The sequence below is a fragment of the Dysidea avara genome, chromosome 2, assembly GCF_963678975.1.
Source record: "Dysidea avara chromosome 2, odDysAvar1.4, whole genome shotgun sequence".
NCBI lineage: Eukaryota > Metazoa > Porifera > Demospongiae > Dictyoceratida > Dysideidae > Dysidea > Dysidea avara.
Genome location: NC_089273.1, coordinates 43,849,763 through 43,871,300, shown reverse-complemented (window position 1 = coordinate 43,871,300; position 21,538 = coordinate 43,849,763). Strand labels below are relative to the sequence as shown.

Genomic DNA, 21,538 nt, shown 5'->3' with positions numbered 1-21,538 from the left:
TGATTAAAACCACAAAAACCTATCTAGATGCATGTTCATAGTAAACAAATACTATAGTGTTGAGAGGTCAATAGATATGATCATAGTTGTAAAAGATCACCATAGCTGTCTGCTCCTAATAACCTAATAGTGAAGCATATGTAACTACTCTAATAGAGTAATCAATGCTACAGTTTAGGACAACTTTGTCCTTACAGATATTTGGTTTTGTTTTGGATTAACCATAGTAACCTAAAATCTGATCCCAAAGCTCAAGTGGGCACACCCCCAGGACACTTAATTTTATTCCTTATCTACTTCTTTAATTTCAGAAATCTCCTTTCTTTGAAAACCCAACATCGCATATGAACTCTCTACCATGAAATGATGATCTGACTTACAGAATGCTGCATAAGTACATACAGTAATCAAAGCAAAATCTAATAGTTCTATTTCTACAAACTCATGATCAGTGCACAAGATAACATAGTTCAAAGTAGCTACTAAATATGAAAAGTGTGTATGCATGATTATTAGCGTCATTGTTATTGATCACACTGTATACATCAGTCTTCTATCTGATCCATCACCTCCAGGAAAGAATCCCGGTAGTGAGTAAAATCATCACTTGTGTTTGAAGAACTGCTGTTACATATAAACAACAACATAATACACACTGGAAACTGACTACTATTGTTTATAGTACAATTGTAACATACAGGTAAGCCATATAGTAACATTATAAACAATAAACACATACTACCTCATGTGTGATGTAGTTGTAACACTCGATAAACATGCAACAGCACAACATGCATTTTATTATAAGCTATGTAATTCTTAAGGGTTTATAATCTGGGTATTATTGTCAAGTGTTGGTTACAAAACTGGAAATGTCATAAAATATTGAGAATTAAACACTAAGTTGACATCTACAAAAATAAATTCTTAACTTTTAAGCCAACCAGATTAGCTATGTACATTCACATCACTGTAGATGATGTAATTGTATACATTATAAGTAAAGTTAAATTTGTGTGATCGTGAATGGCTGACATTGATATCTAGCTATAGTGTATACTTACATTTCACAGATAGTAGCATTCTTCCTCATATTATCATGAATGATTATTCCAATATCACCCATCGGTACCTCATTATTATCATTGGTGGTAGCAACTGGCTTAGTCTTAAAATGTGCAGCTATCTTTGTAGTAATAGTCTTGATGGTCTCTTTGTGTACTATCAGTTCCAGAGCAATGAAGGAGATCAATGGTAGAATCAGTACAGTGATAAAAGTAACTGTTGATAATTGTTGACTAACAAGTGGTATCAGTGTAGCCAGGACCACTAATAATAAAATCAACCCATCAAAGATGTTCAGGATCTTGTGGTCATAAGGTTTTAATATGTTTATCAATATAAAAGCCAATATGACACTTGAAAAGATCAATAAATATAGGTAGAGGTTATTAGTAGATGGAATTACAATGATTATTACAAGAACAACAAGTCGACAAATCATATAAAAAGCTGCAAAGCCACGATACTTGTCTTTGTAACATCCTTGAAACTGATCCAGTAAAGGCTTTATCCTGGTGAAGTTGATCTTGTGGTTAAGAAATGGCTCTAGTAGCAGTAGAAGTGGTAGACCAATCACAATCACTAGTGTACATAATACTGCTACAATAAAATATGATAGATGACGACCATGACAGTACTCTATATCAGGTGATAGGTAAGTGTAAACCTTATCCACATTATCAAATGTCAGTGATCTCAACAACAGTAATGAAGTTGTGGTCACAGAAGTATAAGACAGGAGCACAAGGAAACAAATAGTTCGGATAATTCCTCTACCAATAAATGATGCAAATTTGTGAGATATTCTTGCTGATTGACAGATTATTGCTATTAAAACTGAGACAGCTAGTGGATGTGTATAATGAATGAATTGTTGGTCAATTCCACTCATGTTGTTTACTAAGCAAAGCTGTCCTAGAAATTGTGGAGTGATTTTCACAAGGCTGGACAAAGTGGTAACAGTTTTAAACAATCCTTTTGATTGATATAAATTTTGACCCAGTAAAATATCCAGCATACTGTAATAGTATGTAATGGCATACAAATATCCAATCCCAATATGATAGTATGTCATAACAAACACTAGTATAACTATGACTATCCAGTATATCATTGATAATGTGACTACCATTACTGTCTGTCCAGTTGTACATTTGTCAACACTTACACATTCTACAGAATCAAATGAGAGAGTATAGCCTTCTTCACAACTACCACAAGCAGTACCAGATCTGTGTGAACTACACTGATTCATTCTCAGTGGTGAGAGTTCATAAAATCTTTTAATGGCTTCACAACAAGTAAAGTTGCAGTAATTGTTGGGACAAACTGTCACTGTTGATTTATTATTGTTGACTTCTCCAAACCAATAACCTCTCTTGATAAGTGATGTACTATCAGAACAAGTTATGATATCATCATCATAGTAGCATACACATTTTTTTGTTGTGCTATCATAATAAAAACCAGGGTGACATGGTGATAGTTCAATTATTAATCCTATTGAAATTGTTTTCAAGTTAGACTGACTGCCATCATGTAAAGTAAGATTCATTGTAAAGTTTGTTATATCAGAAATTTTAGATCCTATTACATTGATTCCTTGTAACCCATTATCACATGATATTAACACACTATTTGTTTCATTAATGGTGTGATCTTCATCATTACTATCCACCATAAATTGTGTTTCAACAGCAGGTTGATCAAAATAGTCCCATACACAGGCATCAATGATAATTTCTTGACCAAGCATTATGTTGTTTATATAATATTTCTCACAATTAGTGACATTTTCGTCATCAACACACACAGCTGGGTCACCAAATTCTAGTTTACTAGGAGGAGTGTAAAATTGTCCAGCAAGAGAACCAATTTCTAAAGTTTCTTTGTTAACACCAACAATGGTCCTGTTAAAACAAGCCTCATCACAAGATGTTGGTATATCTAGGTAAACAGAGTCTCCGATTAGTGCTCTGTTGTTGGTAAAGGTAATTCCTGTAGTGTTCAGTCTTAGTTTACTGAGCCCTTCATGATTTATTTCACTGTATAAAGCTCCACCATATCGATTAGCTGTATTGTGATAAAATTTGATAGAAGAACCCTGATTGAATATTGTTTTGAAGTCATCACTAATATGCATAGCTCCTCCATTCCCTATAGCTCTGTTATCATTCAACATCACCAAAGAATTATTTGCAAATTTTATGACAGACTGTGAAACACAAACAGCTCCACCATGTTCAGCAGTATTGTTTGTAAATGTCACTGGAATGTTTCCTTCTAGTGTAACATCAGAGTGACGATCACAACACATTGCTCCACCATAGTGCATAGTACTATTTGTATCAAACATCACTTCAGAGTATTGTCTTATTGTAATGCTACAATGGTCATAAGAATATAATGCTCCACCACCAGTTTCTGCCATATTGTGATAAAAGACAACTTCAGTGTTTCCTTCAAAGCTGACACTGGTATTATCATGTACTTACACAGCTCCACCATGTTGCAAGGCTGTGTTGTGAGTGAAAGTCACACTAGAGTCATCTTGAAATATTACAACTGATTTGTAAAGTAAATTTAAAGCATCACCTTGTTGCATGGCTGTATTGTTTGGGAACATTACAGAACAAGTTTCATTAAATGTTATTCTAGTATTGATAACAGAAGATATAGCTCCACCATTTTGCCTGGCTAGGTTGGTGTTAAAATATGTTGTGGATCCTCCTGTAAACCAGATATTAGAGTTATCAAGTGACAAAATGGCACCTCCACTCAGTGATGCTGCATTGTTGCAAAAGTGAACAATAGCAATATCTGTAAATATGATATCAGAAGAAGAAAAATATACAGCTCCTCCTTCAATGGCTTTGTTATGAATGAACATCACATCGGTACTGCTTTGAAATATTATTTGTTCATAGTTACCTTCAAAGCAAACTGCTCCACCTTGCTTTGCAGTGTTGTTGGAAAATATCACTGTTGATTTCCCACTAAAGGTGGCAGTATTCAATAATAATGGTACATTATAGTGATTATACATCCATAATGCTCCTCCTTTATTTGTGGCACTATTGCTGATAAATTTTACTGTACAGTATTCAGTGAATGATATAAAATAAGTACCATAATCTCTAAAATCATAGCTAGATAGTAGTGCCATACTCCTCCATTAGTGGCATGACTTCTGCTAAATATCACTGTTGAGTTTCCTTGAAATGTGATGGGAGAATTATATGCACATACTGCTCCTCCATCACTTGCATGATTGTTAATAAATGTCACTATTGAGCTGCCATTGGTGTAGATAATTGATCCTTCAGCATACACTGCTCCTCCCATGGCCAGTCCTCCCACAACATGATTATCATTAAATGTTACTATCGACTGATCTTGAAATATGATACGTGAGCCATTAGAAAATACTGCTCCACCTGAACCACGTGGCCATCTATTTTTTTCTGAGTCGGCTGAGTTCCTTGTAAACTTTGCTGTTGCATTCATTGTGAAGATCATCTTGGAATTGGCTTCTTGATAGATGGCTCCACCATTAGTACTAACTAAATTATTATAGAAGCTCACATTACACTTGTCATCAAATTTGATAATAGAGTTACTGCTATAAATACATCCACCAGCAGTGGCTTTATTATCCTTGAATGATACACTGTTATTGAGAATTAGACTGGTGTGTGAAATGTAAATGGGTACTCCTTTGTTTTGGGTAAATGTAGAATTTTGTAGTAAGGAAATATGATCATTAACTTTATTATTTGAATTAGCAATGTAAACAACACTTTCAGCTGGTCCATTAAAAGTGAAATTACAATTGTTAATTACCAGCTGTACCTGAGTACTCTGTTCAGGACTAGATGTATAGTAAATAGCTGCTCCATGACCTTTGTGGTAGTTGTTATGTGTAAACTGACAATTGTTAATGTACACATTTCCTGACATGTTTGACAGTACAACAGCTTGTCCAGTTGAGTTGTAGAAAGATGAATCTTTAATAAATATGTTGGATGAATTGTAAAACTGTATTCCTGTGTAAGCTGATAGTTTGGTAGATCCACACCTCTTCCAATTGACACCTTCAATAGTGACATTATCGCAGGATACAAACTTCACTGATCCAATATCATTACAGTTCACAGTGGGATTTCCTTGTCCAATTATTGTAATATTGTTGAGACCTTCAATTGTCACAATTGAAGACAACACAACATCAGTTGATATATTGATAATGGTGTTACTAGTAGTGACATTATTCAGTACATCATCAATTGAATACACCCCTGTAGAAAGTATTATAGTTTCAATATTACAACAAGGAATTTCATCCTCATCACTACCTGAATCACTAACATCATCTTCAGTCTCATTGGTAGTCTGATTATTGACGGAACAATTTGGGATGTCTTCGTCATCACTGACTAAGTGCACACATATATTATCCTCATCACTACCTGAACCACTAGCATCATCTTTAACTCCTTTGACTCCATCAACTTTCCAAATAAGGAATATCAGTAGAAATATTAATCTTATCATTATCACAGCAACAAAAAATGCTAGAACTGTTAGTTAAACAGACTTGAACTATTTTATAGGCACAGGAGTACAGGATGTAATGATGTAATGATAACTGCTTAAACATTACAACATAACTGTATGATGTCATAAGATATTCCAATACCAGTACCCATACAGGATGTATGGCTAAACTGAAATACACACAACATCAAAGTGAAATAATTTAGTTGGATTGGCTAGTTACTTGCCAATGTTTACTTTAAATACCAGTAAATCATCTGTTTCCATTCTGTACATGTCTTTTAAACAATGGAAAACATGTCACCAAGTTTTACATGTTGGTAACACTTACACTGACAATGTGTAGCATTAAATAAAGTGTAAGTGACCATACTTCTTAGTGTAATGTTATGGTATATACCATAGGCGGCAAAAAGGGGGGGGGGGCTACATACTAGCCCGGGCTACATACGAAATGTAGCCCGGGAAGTTCCTTTGATCTGAGGTGTGAAAGTGTTACATACAAATATGTCAAATTAATAAGTTAGAAAAGATGCAGAAAGAAGAAGAACTCCATGACTCCACCTGGGCAGCTCAAACCTGCAGCCATCTTATTTACACTTGAATGCTTACAGGAGTCTACCAGGTGGTCAAGATGTTTAAATTTCCTCTTGTCAATTTTAAGGTCTCACCAATGCATGTTTGCAAACACTAGTTCAATGGTTTAAGACTTCTCATGAACTACTTAAAAACCCACAAACACTACTGAACATAGCTAACATGATTTAAAACTACTGTAGGATGGACATGTTTAGGGAATTTATTCTTGTCCCTTGTGAGGTATCTGTATTTAAGTGGTGTATAAAGTTATTGTTGATTTGAAACCTATAGAAAAATGTCTTCCATGAAGTTGGCATGCACATTAGGAGTGTCCTATCAACTAGGGATTTCACTGTCAAAGTGGATTCTACAATAATGCATGGAGAGCAACAGGTAATTTTGAATCTGATATTGGAAACAGTATTTACTCATTATTGTCTTATTTCCTTGTTGCATATTTGCTTTATTCTTAGCAAAAAGATACTACAAGCAAATTGTACGAAGAGTTTTTAATAACAAAGACTGTACGCCTGTATGTCCTGTATTGAGTATGAGGTTCACCGTAAAAAAAGAAATTTTGTTAAAAATAAATTAAATATCACCCAAAAGTTCAGCTGTAACAATTTTAGTGGTACAACAGAAAACATGTGGTTAACGAAGTGACATTTAACTTTACAATCAAATCTTTAATTGGAATTAGCCATTGTTAAGTTACGTTTGTCTGCAAAATTTGTCAGTCAGTCCACCCAGCAGTCTGTTTGTCAGTCAATCAGTCAGTCAGTCAGTCAATCAGTCAGTCAGTCAGTCAGTCAATCAGTCAGTCTTGTGCTGTAAAGCCTTAATAAATAAAATAAATAAAGCATTATGGTATAAAATTCATAACCTTCTAGGAATCAATAAAACACATCCTGATTAGCTAACAGACCAAAGCATTACCCAAACCTGATGTCATGAACTGTATTGTGAGGTTTTTATTAGTGAATATGTCAACACAACAATAATTATCTACTTTGTAATTGTTCATAATTTAAGTCTGTGATTGTGTCTGCATGACTTGCAGCTAATAAATAAGATGATACTACGTATTAAGAGGGAGGTATAAACCATCCTCCTTCTATTGGTACCTGTTACTCTCAGAATGTGTCATGACTACATAGTAGAAGTAACTAGTGTCTTGTTGGCTAGGTCAAGGAGGTGTTGGCTTGACTGAGACTGTACAGTTAAACAGATCTTCTTATGAACACATGATCTGTGTATATTATTGTAACATCTACTAACTTCCTGACTGTAGTTAGAAGCCATAGTAAGTTTAATGAATCATTATAAGTCACTGAACATAATATACAGTTTTTGAGTTCTTACACCGGAGTGTCTTCCATTAGTTTTGTGGTGCTACAGAGTTAATGGAGGGTAATAACTGTCAGTGTGCCTCAAATTAAGTATTACTGATCTTATTCACCATCAACCAAATACTAGTTGTTATATATGTAGTACTGTAACTACTGGTTCTTTATCTTATGATGAACATCTAAATAAATAACAATACTAACACATTATTGAGTAATCTGTTAGTATCTCACTGTACTAGCTAAAGACTATCCACAGAATCACATTGTGAACAGTTGCAAAGATAACAACATATTGACATATTCGGTAATAACACCCACACAATACAGCTCATGACATCAGGTTTAATCTGGGTAATGTTTTGGTCTGTTAGCTAATCAGGATGTGTTGTTAATTCCTAGAAAGTAATCAATTTTATTTTATAGCACAATTTAAGGTTTCATCATGCATGTTTGCAAATTCTACTGTAGTTCAATGGATTGAGAGTTCTCATGAACTGCTTAAGAACCCACAAATGCTACGTACGAACCATACGTAAGTTGAACTCTAGGATGGAAATAATTCCTGCAGAATTTATTTTGTGATAAAATTAAAGTGGAATCCCTAGTTAATGTGACACTCCTGAACGTGGGCACCCACTTAATGGATGTCATCAGTCTAGGTTTCAGGTTGACAATACTTTATACGCCACTTAATAAGGATAACTTTAGGGACAAGACTAAATTCTCTTAAGATGGAGAACAACAGGTTTAAATCTGCTATTGGAAACAGAAATGATGGACAATTACTGTTTTATATATTTTATTTACTCACTGTAGTCTTTGTATCCCTTTTTATTCTTAGTTTGTGTTACTGATAAAGCAAAATGAACCCATTGATATGGCACCCATTAAGTGGTAGAGTCAAATAAAAAGAAAGAAATACAAAATGCATGGGACAAAAATAATCTATAAGATATATTGTAACAGCTTTGGAACAACAAAAGGTATGTGGCAGGCCAAACTGACATTTAACATTAATATCAAAATCAATCATTGCTTGTCTGGAACCACCAGTCAGTCAGTCAGTCAGTCAGTCAGTCAGTCAGTCAGTCAGTCAGTCAGTCAGTCAGTCAGTCAGTCAGTCAGTCAGTCAGTCTATCACTGCTTAAATTTTCCCCAATTACAGGGGCGGATTTAGGGGGGGGGGGGGGGGGGGTGCTAAGGGGGCTGTGGCCCCCTTTCCTTTCCAAGTTAGTACTTGGCCAATAAAATCCTAAATCTTCTTTCTATGTGTATCAAAAGCAGACTTATTTCAGGAACTGTGCATCACTACCAACAAAAATAATGTCTATGTAACTATACCTATTGTTCAACTCTGTTCCAGGAGAATATAGTATTCTTTTCCTCAAGAGTTCTTCAAAAACAAGTTTCGATTGTGGGTTGCATATCCAGTTACAAAAGTTTTAATTGTGGGCTTTGTTTTATTCAGATGATTAGCAATGTAATTTCCATTATGGCTATAAGAGGTATTATTTTTATAATCTAAAATGAATTATATGATTCAAAAAGTGTTAGTTGGTTTAATTGGTTAGATTTATCAACTTCAGTATAATATGTAGCTAGTTACCAACTCAGCCATTTAGCAAACTGTAGTCTTTTGGTAATTTGCAGTCTCATAAGGCAGCTATAGTATATTCACCCACTTTTGTCTTTCAATATAAAATCTGTATCAGTTACCTTCTGATATGACCCCATGCTGTGGGTTATGGTCCTGGCATTTGTAGCTAGCCTATAGTTCAGTTTTCATAACCCGGCAGATACAATAATCTAATCCAAAACAGCCAAGCTGTAAAAAAAGTGTGCGGCCCTGAGAAAGGCTATGGTGAAAAAAGATGTGAAATCCAAGGTGGCGGCCAAGAAATGGCTGTGATGGTAGATTAATGGTAAAATTTTAATAACGACAATTCAGGTGAATTTTGTGCCAAGACCAAGCGGCACCAAATTCACCTGAATTGTTGTTATTAAATTTTTTACCATTAACCTACCATCACAGCCATTTCTTGGCCGCCACCTTGGATTTCACATCTTTTTTCACCATAGCCTTTCTCAGGGCCGTACACTTTTTTTACAGCTTGGCTGTTTTGGATTAGATTTCACTTCTTTTTGTATTTGTATACCCCAAAGCCGGCCTATGGCCGGCTTTAGGGCTTTTTAACCTGTCATTTTTTCTTTACTACAGGAAGAAGAAAAGATGAAGCAGGGTAATTTCTTTGTAGCTGATGTCTCTGCAAGGTGATCCTTCTAGCTGATCTCTCTACCGGATGACTTGTTTGTAGCTGAACTCTCTACAGGGTGATTTGTTTGTAGCCGAACTCTCTACAAGGTAACTTCTTCTAGCTGATCTTTCTACAGGATGATTTGTTTGTAGCTGAATTCTCTATAGGGCGATTTGTTTGCAGCTAAACTGCTGAACTCTCTACAATGTAACTTCTTCTAGCTGAACTCTCTACGGGTGGCTTGTTTCTAGCTGATCTCTCTACAGGGCGACCTGTTTCTAGCTGAACTCTCTACAAGGTAACTTCTTCTAGCTGATCTTTCTACAGGGTGATTTGTTTGTAGCTGAATTCTCTACAGGGCAATTTGTTTGTAGCTGAACTCTCTACATGGTAGTTTCTTTGTAGCTGAACTCTCTACAATGTAATTTCTTCTAGCTGAACTCTCTACAGGGTGACTTGTTTCTAGCTGATCTCTCTACAGTGTAACTTGTTTCTAGCTGAACTCTCTACAGGGTGATTTGTTTGTAGCTGAATTCTCTACAAGGTAACTTCTTCTAGCTAATCTTTCTACAGGGTGATTTGTTTGTAGCTGAATTCTCTACAGGGCAATTTGTTTGCAGCTGAACTCTCTACATGGTAGTTTCTTTGTAGCTGAACCCTCTACAATGTAACTTCTTCTAGCTAAACTCTCTACAGGGTGACTTCTTCAAGGTGAACTCTTTACAGGGTGACTTGTTTCTAGCTGAACTCTCTACAGGGTGATTTGTTTGTAGCTGAATTCTCTACAAGGTAACTTCTTCTAGCTGATCTTTCTACAGGGTGATTTGTTTGTAGCTGAATTCTCTACAGGGCAATTTGTTTGCAGCTGAACTCTCTGCATGGTAGTTTCTTTGTAGCTGAACTCTCTACAAGGTAACTTCTTCTAGATGATCTTTCTACAGGGTGATTTGTTTGTAGCTGAATTCTCTACAGGGCAATTTGTTTGCAGCTGAACTCTGTACATGGTAGTTTCTTTGTAGCTGAACTCTCTACAATGTAACTTCTAGCTGAACTCTCTACAGGGTGACTTGTTTCTAGCTGATCTCTCTACAGTGTAACTTGTTTCTAGCTGAACTCTCTACAGGGTGATTTGTTTGTAGCTGAATTCTCTACAAGGTAACTTCTTCTAGCTGATCTTTCTACAGGGTGATTTGTTTGTAGCTGAATTCTCTACAGGGCAATTTGTTTGCAGCTGAACTCTCTACATGGTAGTTTCTTTGTAGCTGAACTCTCTACAATGTAACTTCTTCTAGCTGAACTCTCTACAGGGTGACTTGTTTCTAGCTGAACTCTCTACAGAACAATTTGTTTGCAGCTGAACTCTCTACATGGTAGTTTCTTTGTAGCTGAACTCTCTACAATGTAACTTCTTCTAGCTGAACTCTCTACAGGGTGACTTGTTTCTAGCTGATCTCTCTACAGTGCAACTTGATTCTATCTGAACTCTCTACAGGGTGATTTGTTTGTAGCTGAATTCTCTACAAGGTAACTTCTTCTAGCTGATCTTTCTACAGGGTGATTTGTTTGTAGCTGAACTCTCTACAATGTAACTTCTTATAGCTGAACTCTCTACAGGGTGACTTGTTTCTAGCTGATCTCTCTACAGTGTAACTTGTTTCTAGCTGAACTCTCTACAGGGTGATTTGTTTGTAGCTGAATTCTCTACAAGGTAACTTCTTCTAGCTGATCTTTCTACAGGCTGATTTGTTTGTAGCTGAATTCTCTACAGGACAATTTGTTTGCAGCTGAACTCTGTACATGGTAGTTTCTTTGTAGCTGAACTCTCTACAATGTAACTTCTTCTAGCTGAACTCTCTACAGGGTGACTTGTTTCTAGCTGAACTCTCTACAGAACAATTTGTTTGCAGCTGAACTCTCTACATGGTAGTTTCTTTGTAGCAGAACTCTCTACAATGTAACTTCTTCTACATGTAGCTGAACTCTCTACAGGGTGACTTGTTTGTAGCTGAACTCTACAGGGTGATTTTTTTGTAGCTGAACTCTCTACAAGGTAACTTCTTCTAGCTGATCTTTCTACAGGGTGATTTGTTTGTAGCTGAATTCTCTACAGGGCAATTTGTTTGCAGCTGAACTCTCTACATGATAGTTTCTTTGTAGCTGAACTCTCTACAATGTAACTTCTTCTAGCTGAACTCTCTACAGGGTGACTTGTTTCTAGCTGATCTCTGCAGGGTGACTTGTTTCTAGCTGAACTCTCTACAGGGTGATTTGTTTGTAGCTGAATTCTCTACAAGGTAACTTCTTCTAGCTGATCTTTCTACAGGGTGATTTGTTCGTAGCTGAATTCTCTACAGGGCAATTTGTTTGCAGCTGAACTCTCTACATGATAGTTTCTTTGTAGCTGAACTCTCTACAATGTAACTTCTTCTAGCTGAACTCTCTGCAGGGTGACTTGTTTCTAGCTGATCTCTGCAGGGTGACTTGTTTCTAGCTGAACTCTCTACATGGTGATTTGTTTGGAGCTGAACTCTCTACAAGGTAACTTCTTCTAGCTGATCTTTCTACAAGGTGATTTGTCTGTAGCTGAATTCTCTACAGGGTAATTTGTTTGCTGACATGGTAGTTTCTTTGTAGCTGAACTCTCTACAATGTAACTTCTTCTAGCTGAACTCTCTGCAGGGTGACTTGTTTGTAGCTGAACCCTCTACAGGGTGATTTGTTTGTAGCTGAACTCTCTACAAGGTAACTTCTTCTAGCTGATCTTTCTACAGGGTGATTTGTTTGTAGCTGAATTCTCTACAGGGCAATTTGTTTGCAGCTGAACTCTCTACATGGTAGTTTCGTTGTAGCTGAACTCTCTACAATGTAACTTCTTCTAGCTGAACTCTCTACAGGTAACTTGTTTCTAGCTGATCTCTCTACAGGGTGACTTGTTTCTAGCTGAGCTCTCTACAGGGTGATTTGTTTGTAGCTGAACTCTCTACAAGGTAACTTCATCTAGCTGATCTTTCTACAGGGTGATTTGTTTGCAGCTGAACTCTCTACATGGTAGTTTCTTTGTAGCTGAACTCTCTACAAAGTGACTTCTTCTAGCTGATCTATCTACAGGATGACTTGTTTCTCTCTACAGTGCGATCTGTTCATAGTGGAACTTTCTACTGGGTGATTTGTTTGCAGCTAAACTCTTTGCACGATTGTTTCTTTGTAACTGAACTCTCTACAAGGTAACTTCTTCTAGCTGATCTCTCTACAGGGCAATTTGTTTGTAGCTGAATTTTCTACAGGGTAATTTATTTGAGCTGAACTCTCTACATGATGGCTTCTTTGTAGCTGAACTCTCTATTAGGTATCTTCTTCTAGCTGATCTGACTACAGGGTGACTTGTTTGTAGCTGAATTCCCTACAGAATAACTTGCAATGTAATATAACTGAGTAAATTATAAATGCAGCTGAATGCTTTATTAGGGTGACTGTTCTATTAGAGTATCTCGATCTCGCATTTGCTGCACGTAGTTGCCTTTCGAATCATAACTCAGTGATTTGTAATCCGATTCTTCTGTACTACTGCAAGAACTTTCTATGATGCTTATTCCAGCTACATACTGATTTTTAGCTCGTTGCTCTAAGCGGTTTGCCTGGTAGACACGAAAACTTATAGTTTTTTTATTCATAAAAATCGATCGCGTAATTTTGACAGAGGTTGGGTTTTGTGTCATATCTCCATGGTCTTTATCCCGATTCCTTTCAAACCACAAAAAGGCACTCCTAAGAGTGTTGCTCCATCTACATATCAATTTTCAACTGATTCCTCCAAGAGGTTTACCCTGTAGGCGTGACAGACCTTCGACCTTATTTTACGCAAATAATCGGTAATAACTCCGTGGATGTTCATCGGATTCCTACCGCAGTTGGTACGGAGATCCGCCTGAATGAGCCCTTTAAATGTGCCAATTTTCAGCCCAATCCGAGCACGCATTCGTGTTTTATGGCGAATATTGCGAAGTGTGCGAAATGAAGATGAAGAAGAAAAAAACGAAGAAATTAAAACGAAATTTTGTTCGCTCGTATCTCGGAAATGGCTGGAGCGATTTTCTTTAAATTTGGTATGTAGATTTCCCTAACTGGGCGGCACGTCTCTAGCAAATTTGATGCCAATCGGATAAGGGATCACAGAGCTACATAGGTATGAAAATTGCGTTTTCTTTCTTCCTGTTAATATACTCACGGTGTGGCGCGCCGGCTTCTTGGTCCGCACGACACACTATCGTGTGTCTTGATATTAAATTTCATTATCAAATCTGCTAGATTTGAGTGATCTGCTTTTGCTGGCAGGCACAGTAATTAACCATACGAGTGGTCTGGGGCCCTAGTGATATGTGACCGAATTTTGGAAAATCACCTATATGGACGCATTTGACACCTAAAATATTTAATGATCAAATCACAAACATTATAGTGTAAATCTACTTGTTGATGGTTTTAAGCCATTCTCAATACATTAAATTACAAGAAAATTCTTGAAATATTTTTAAACCTGTTACCTGCTCTTATTAGCAAAACACTAAACATGAAAATTCTAATTATTTCACGCGCGCCCATATGGGTGATTTTCCAAAATTCTGTCACATATATCTTATAATTTGTTACATGTAAAATACAGTGTGGCACTAAAATGCATAGCCTGTGCAATGGTACTTCCCTAACATACTCAATACAAAGAAAACAAATGTAATGACAAAAACAGTTGTAATACAAAACAAAACAGGTCAGTTATGAAAAAGTGAAATCATTAAAGAGCTTTGACCAGTCTGAGAATGCCTGTAGTGGCTGTACTCCTGTGCTGTAAATGCACTTTCATTTTTAGCAGCACCTTGTTTTGTAGTTATGTTTGAGATTATAATAATAGTTGATAATGAATGAGTAGCCAGCCAAAGCTTAAAGTAGCTAGCACATCTGTTGCAATATACTCTACAAAAAGATGAGTGATGCAATGTGAGGTATACAGAATGTGATGCAGTAAAGTGTATGCTGTACATGCTTTGTTAGTTACAAAAAAATGCCATATCAGTGAAAGTTCAAAGTTGGTTACTATGGTTTCAGTAGAAACCCATTTTCAGTTCAGTGGAAGACTATTATGGCTAGCTTCATTATTGTTCCATTGACAATTCATATTATGGTAAAGCAACTACAAGTACATGCACAGTAGTTACAACTGTATTTCAGAAAGCATAATAATACAGTAACTGAATTTAACTGACATCTATTTGATATAGCTATAATCAAGAGTTCATAATATATATATTTAGGAGAGTATCCAACGCCTGTATTACCCCTTCAAAACACACTGCGTAATAATTGTGCAACATTGTGTAACATATCTGAATATTTAGTAAAATTTCAGTAAACTCCAACTCTAGGCTTCTCCATGAAAGACTTGTTGATAGGCATTGATATACCAAAGCGAAGACCTGCAAGTACTTCAAGGCCCTTATCGCTCTTGAAGCAAGTTAACACCTTTGGTGATGATGACTATTGCGTAACATTATTACACAGTGTGTTTTGAAGGGGCAATAATTATAGTGTTGGATACTCTCCTAAATAATATATATTATGAACTCTTGCTATAATACAGTCTGGGGCTATTTTGCATTACCCTTGCATGCAATATGGTCTATAGTTTATTTTATGTCACAGAAATGTTTCTCCATACTATGAACTGCTCAAGGACCTCTGGATATTAACTCATAAAATTCTAGTATTCAGGTCATTTCATTTCAAGTTACCAGAGAATTCAACCACTTTTAAAATATCTTCAAAACTTACACAAAGACAGTGCGTCATGAGACAAAATCACAAAACAATTTTCATTTGGTTCTTTCCATCATTTTACATGTTATGGCTGTTCGCTTTAATTAAATTTATAGGTATTTTACTGCATTCATGATTGAGAAAATCTTTTACTACTCAACTATACAGTTAAATCTGTCTAATCACATTATGTTACCTGACTAAACTGACTATTGCCTAATTATGCCTAAACTTACACACACACACACGCACGCACGCACGAACGAACGCACGCACGCACACACGCAGCTGACTGCTGCATGACTGACCTAATATAACTACACATACCAATGCTGTTGAATAAATGCAAATAAAGAAAAAGATTAGTTTAACAATATGTAAGAAATATAGGTTGCAGCAGGAATGACTTGTCAAAGGTTGTTAATTATAAATGCTAAAATAAACTGTAAGCCTTGCTTATATGCAATGGAACCTCTAAATACAGTGAAGACAAACTCTGATTACAGATTCATTATAGTGTATGCTAACACTGTATTCTGTTTGTATAAAGTACTTGCACATGTGTTGCAATGTACATGTGTAGTAGTAGCTATAGATTAAGACAGTATAATGCATGTGACTGGATTAGTGAACAAGGCTAGGGTCTTTCACACATCCAATTGCAAATGCATGAATTAAGAGGCCATAACTTTGCATCAAAGCAACATATGAATCAGTGTGATGTTTTCTTCATCCGATGTTCTATGATATGGATCATAGCTGACCAAATTTTAATCAAAGTAGTTATCATTGACATTGGTCAAATTTGGTGTGTGTTGAAAACCCTTTTTGCATATCTGGTCACAAAATACTCTAATATGTTGAGCACTTTTTGATATCTTATTGAAAGTTCTCTTTTTCATGCTAATTGCAAAGTTACCAAAATGCCCATACAAGGAGCAAAAGTAGGAGAAGCACACGTTATAGAATTTGGTTTGATGTGCAGTTCATGATCTCACTATGAAATTCATACTAATGGCCGAAGGTATGCTACCTGCAGTCACTTAGTATGATGCACATAATTCAGAAGCATGATCATCATACTAAGTGACTGCACCATTAGTATGAACTTATACTTTTGAATTTACAGTGCTGGGATGATCATAAGGTACTATGACTGAGATCACTAACATAAATTTGTCACCAAATACAAACAGACATAACTTCTGAATCAGTACAAATGTAACGAAGGACATGTTGTGGTCTATTTATTGTATACATATAAACATTGATGAAGAGGTAGGCACAGTCATATAACATGATTATAATGTATGAACATAGCCTAGCTAAATATTATACAGCAACTAGAGGATCTCTATGATACAGTAATATTGCACATATGTATAGCTACTTTAGCTACAGTACAGGTTTTTGCAATTGAATTCGGCGACTTTGCAATTGAATTCGTCCCGTTTGCAATTGAGTTCGTCGCTGTTGCAATTGAATTCGTCCCGTTTGCAATTGAATTCGTCGGTTTTGCAATTGAATTCGTCCCGTTTGCAATTGAATTCGTCGCTTTTGCAATTGAATTCGTCGCTTTTGCAATTGAATTCGTCGCTTTTGCAGTTAAATTCGTCCGTAACAAGAATGGCAGCTGGAGCGAACACGAAAACATGATGTAGCAGCTGCTACAAGAACTTGTTCAAGTACAACGGTAGTAAACAACTCTTTATAAGGCAATAATTCTTCCTCTACAGCCTATCCAGCAACATTCCAAACTCTACTACGCCATTCGCGATGGGTGTGATCACTCACGAGCAAGTTAATTAACTTGTCAGACAGCTATCAACTTCGCGTACTACCAGCTTCAATTACCTTCTAGTGTCTCAAGTGTAACTCTCCAAGGCATAAATAGTTCATCTCTTAATGAACGGGTTGGTTTCTTGGAGCCGTTTTGTTTATGACGAATTGTAATGCAAACGCGACGAATTCTATTGCAAAACCGACTAATTCAACTGCAAAACCGACGAATTCAATTGCAAAACCGACGAATTCAATTGCAAACGGGACGAATTCAATTGCAATACCGACGAATTCAATTGCAAACGGGACGAATTCAATTGCAAAAACCTGTAAAAATGTTTGCTCTTTATGGACTTTAGCTATAGCTAGATACAAAAGCAAAAAGATGCACTCCAGTACCACCAGAGAGTCAAGACACACTTGATTCTATGATAATGATATAGCTAGAAGCCTCTGGCAGGAAAAGATCAGAATTTAAAAAGTATATTAATGTGAAATCCAGGGCCAGATCTAGAAATATTCAGAGGGGGTTTCAGGTTCTATGGATAAAAGGTCACTACTTCGTTTTGAAGGCAAATTCAAAGGAAAAAGTATGAAGTATTGCCAATAGAAATAGCCATAATATAATACAGTATGTATAACTCTTTGTAATTTTTCATCACCCAAACGAATTGTAGGGGTGCACGTTATTTCAAAGGGGTTTCTAGAAACTCCAGAAACCCCCCTAAAACTGCCCCTGAAATCCCTACCAGAAAAGTGTATAGTGTTTTTAAAATCTAGTATTAGTAGGAATGTTAGTTCATTTTGTTCTGCAACTGTCAGGTTTAAAAGTAATGCGGGTATATCATACTGTAACAAGCAATTATTTATGTCATTTAATAATGATGGCTCTCATAGTCAAGAGAGCAAGTGATGACAATTATTGGGACACGCATAACTTCAGTAGCTATAATGATGCCTTCAGGAATTTATCGGACTGTTTATTACTTAGCTATTAATTAGCTACTCAGTTTTGGTTATTGTTGCTTTTCTTTGCTTTGGTATCAATTGTTATACTTCAGATTTGCTATATCAAAAGGGGTACGGTAGTACTGTTTATTAAGTATAGGGATCACCCAGAAAAGTTCGCGCGTTGCCAAAATTTTGCCTATAAAAATCATTAAAATAATCACCCTAGAGACATTTTACGCGACGAAAACCACCTTTACGGAATAGTACTATAGTGCATTAATATAGTATAACAAAACACTTACAGGTGACCCGATATAGATTTTTTTTTTAATTGCCAAGACTCAAACGTTTTAGTCTCACTGCCTCACTTACTGATCACAGTCGCAAGGCTACAGTCCCAATGAAGCAGCGCACGGCCACCATTTCATGTCACAATAACAAACTCACTAGTGGGGGTTCCGATGAGTGTAGGCCCTCTGCGCGTCGTCTTTTCCTTCATCTTTAATCAGGCTGCTTGTCTTCTTCATCCAACGAAACCATATCAAGGCATTAAATTTCCAAATCAACATTTTCTTTCGACAACATAATACAGAATTATTTCATAGCTGGATTTCAGAAGCGCTTCAGTCCCGGTGCTGCTACTACTAGCTATAGCTAGATGTCTGCAAGTTCGCAATTGGGATCCCGTTCACGATAGGTTCGGGACCACGCCCATCAATTAAAGATCTAGGTGGACTATTAGCGATAGAGTACGGAGACCACTGACCTCTTAACAATCTAGCTGTTTCTTAACAGTAAACCTCGGTCTAGCTAGAACTACACCTCTTTGCTGACTCGAGAAATGCTCTAATACAACAGTCACTCAAATACAACTGTCATTCATGATATTCTAATAGAACAGTCACAAGTTACATTGTAGCTAGCTGTGCTAGAGCAAACAACTAGTATTAAAAAATGCTAATGTAAAAATTAAGTAGGGATCTCTATGCAATAAAAAGTAGTGAAACAAGGGATTAATGATGGAATTACAGAGCATAGCTCAGTGGAAAAGCCCTACCAGTACTTTGGAACCTTAGCTATAACAATTATTTTTGCTTGATGCCAAAGTAGGGACTTTCCCACTGAGCTATGCTGTAATCCCATCGTTCATCACTTGTTCCACTTTATATTGCATAGCTAGATCCCTATTTCATTTTTAAATTATCGATTTTTAAAATACTACTTATGATCAAATTAGTACGTATAATTATATCAAACTACTTTAGGTAGTATTGAAACCCACAGAAATTATTTTGTAAAAATGTATGTAGCTAAAAATGTAAAAATGCTTTATGTATTATTTATTTACTTATTAAGGATTAACAGCACAGTCAAGTGCTGAAGATCTGTAGGATACCTGGCCCTACAGGATTAAAATAAACTATAGACCATTTTGCAAGCATCACCCTGCTGTTTGATTATAGCTACCTTTACTTTTCACCTCCCACTGCATTAAAAGGGGTAAATATATTCTCTGTGACAACTTTAATTATGTTAACCGAAATTCAAAGTTTAGATCACGTAAGTTACATACGTATGTAGCTATAATTCTACTGCAACCACGCATTGCTCTATCGATACTGCGACGGAAGTTCAAAGATTAGGTCAAGTATGTAGCAGAATTCCTTCAACCCATATATATGATGCAAACACAAAGTATATAAGTGAAGAATATTGACATGAATAGCTATACATCTACAGTAGTTAAGGTTATGGAATCCATTATTAAAACTAATATACTAGAACATCTGAACTTCAATAACTTGTTGACATCCCACCAGTTTGGCTTTTTAGAGGGCCATTCATGCACTACCCAATTACTTCATGTTATGGATATTTTAACAAAATCACTTGATCGTGGAGTACCTGTTGATGTTATTTACATGGATCTGCAGAAAGCTTTTGATAGTGTGCCACATAGCTAAACGTTTATTGTATAAGATTGAACACTATGGAATTACAGGCAACCTTCTTAGATGGATTGATGGATTTCTATCCAATAGGAGACAGCGCGTTGTTTTAAACAGGGAAAAATCATGTTGGCAAGATGTGAAGAGTGGTGTTCCACAAGGATCAATTCTAGGACCTCTTCTCTTCCTTATTTACGTTAATGATATGCCAAAATCCATCTCAAGTCATGTGTTTTTATTTGCAGATGATACCAAGCTTATACGAACCATTTCTACTTTGGCAGACCATGTACAACTCCAAACTGATTTAGATAATCTAGCCAAATGGTGTGATGTGTGGCAACTGAAGTTCAATGTTACTAAATGTAAAGTGATTCAGTTTGGTCGAGCCACACACAGCTTTGGAGGCTACTATCTTAATGGTGTCTCATTGGACTCAGTTAATTGTCATAAGGACTTGGGTATTATTATATTTGATGCGAATTTAAAGTTCCACCAACACGCTTCTGAAGTAGCTATGAAAGCGAACAGGGTATTGGCTTGTATGAAAAGAAGCTTTATCGATTTGAATGAATTTGTACTATCACGGTTGTATAAATCAATGGTTCGACCAATATTAGAATACGGAAATGTAATTTGGAGACCCCATTACGTATTAGATCAACGTAAACTTGAGGGTGTGCAACGGCATGCTACAAAACTAGTACCACCTTTAAGAGACAAGTCTTACATAGATCGACTGACATCAATGAATTTACCATCTCTTTTGTACAGGAACAGACGTGGTGACTTAATATTTCTTTTCAAGATGTTGAACGATTACTTTAATTTGGATCACTCCAACTTTTTTACTTTCTCCCACAATACACAAACTAGAGGTCATGCATATAAATTACTTAAGCCCCCTGCCCATTTTTCATGTCGGGTCAACTATTTTGGTACTAGAGTAATTAATGATTGGAACAATCTTACGAGTGATATTGTAGGAAATTCTTTATTAAGTAATTTTAAATCAGCAGTAGATAATTACTTTTATGACTTTAGATTTATGTTAATGTAATAATTATATTCATAGTCAATTTTTGTTCATTGCATCTAATTTATGTATGTATATGTATGTAATTGAATGGGTGTACAGGCTTCTAAGCCTCAACCCAAATCACATCATAATCATAATCATAATCATATACGTAGCTAAACAGCATTACTGCAAACTCCTGAATTTCGTTATCAAACAATTGAAAAC

At 36.1% G+C, this 21,538-nt stretch overlaps 2 protein-coding genes across 2 annotated transcripts; both read right to left on the bottom strand.

Moving 5' to 3' along the window:
- Positions 1-324: 324 nt before the first annotated feature.
- LOC136245522 (uncharacterized) lies at positions 325-3,613 on the bottom strand. Its single transcript, XM_066037055.1, has 2 exons — positions 1,065-3,613; positions 325-621 (listed from the first exon to the last, which is right to left on the bottom strand). The coding sequence occupies exons 1-2, from the start codon at positions 3,491-3,493 to the stop codon at positions 546-548; spliced, it is 2,505 nt and encodes an 834-aa protein (XP_065893127.1). The 5' UTR covers positions 3,494-3,613; the 3' UTR covers positions 325-545.
- A 539-nt stretch (positions 3,614-4,152) lies between these two features.
- On the bottom strand, positions 4,153-5,616 carry LOC136248126 (probable outer membrane protein pmp9). Its single transcript, XM_066039940.1, has one exon. It carries the CDS (start codon positions 5,614-5,616, stop codon positions 4,153-4,155), a length of 1,464 nt encoding a protein of 487 aa, XP_065896012.1.
- Positions 5,617-21,538: the final 15,922 nt, after the last annotated feature.

What these genes read in the sequence shown, in the direction of transcription:
- LOC136245522 (XM_066037055.1), bottom strand. Translation starts at nt 3,493, where the DNA reads ATGGCAGAAACTGGTGGTGGAGCATTATATTCTTATGACCATTGTAGC. An exon ending in AATGCTACTATCTGTGAAAT is followed by an intron (nt 622 to 1,064) that starts GTAAGTATACAC and finishes ATGTAACAGCAG; the next exon opens with TTCTTCAAACACAAGTGATG.
- LOC136248126 (XM_066039940.1), bottom strand. Translation starts at nt 5,616, where the DNA reads ATGATAAGATTAATATTTCTACTGATATTCCTTATTTGGAAAGTTGAT.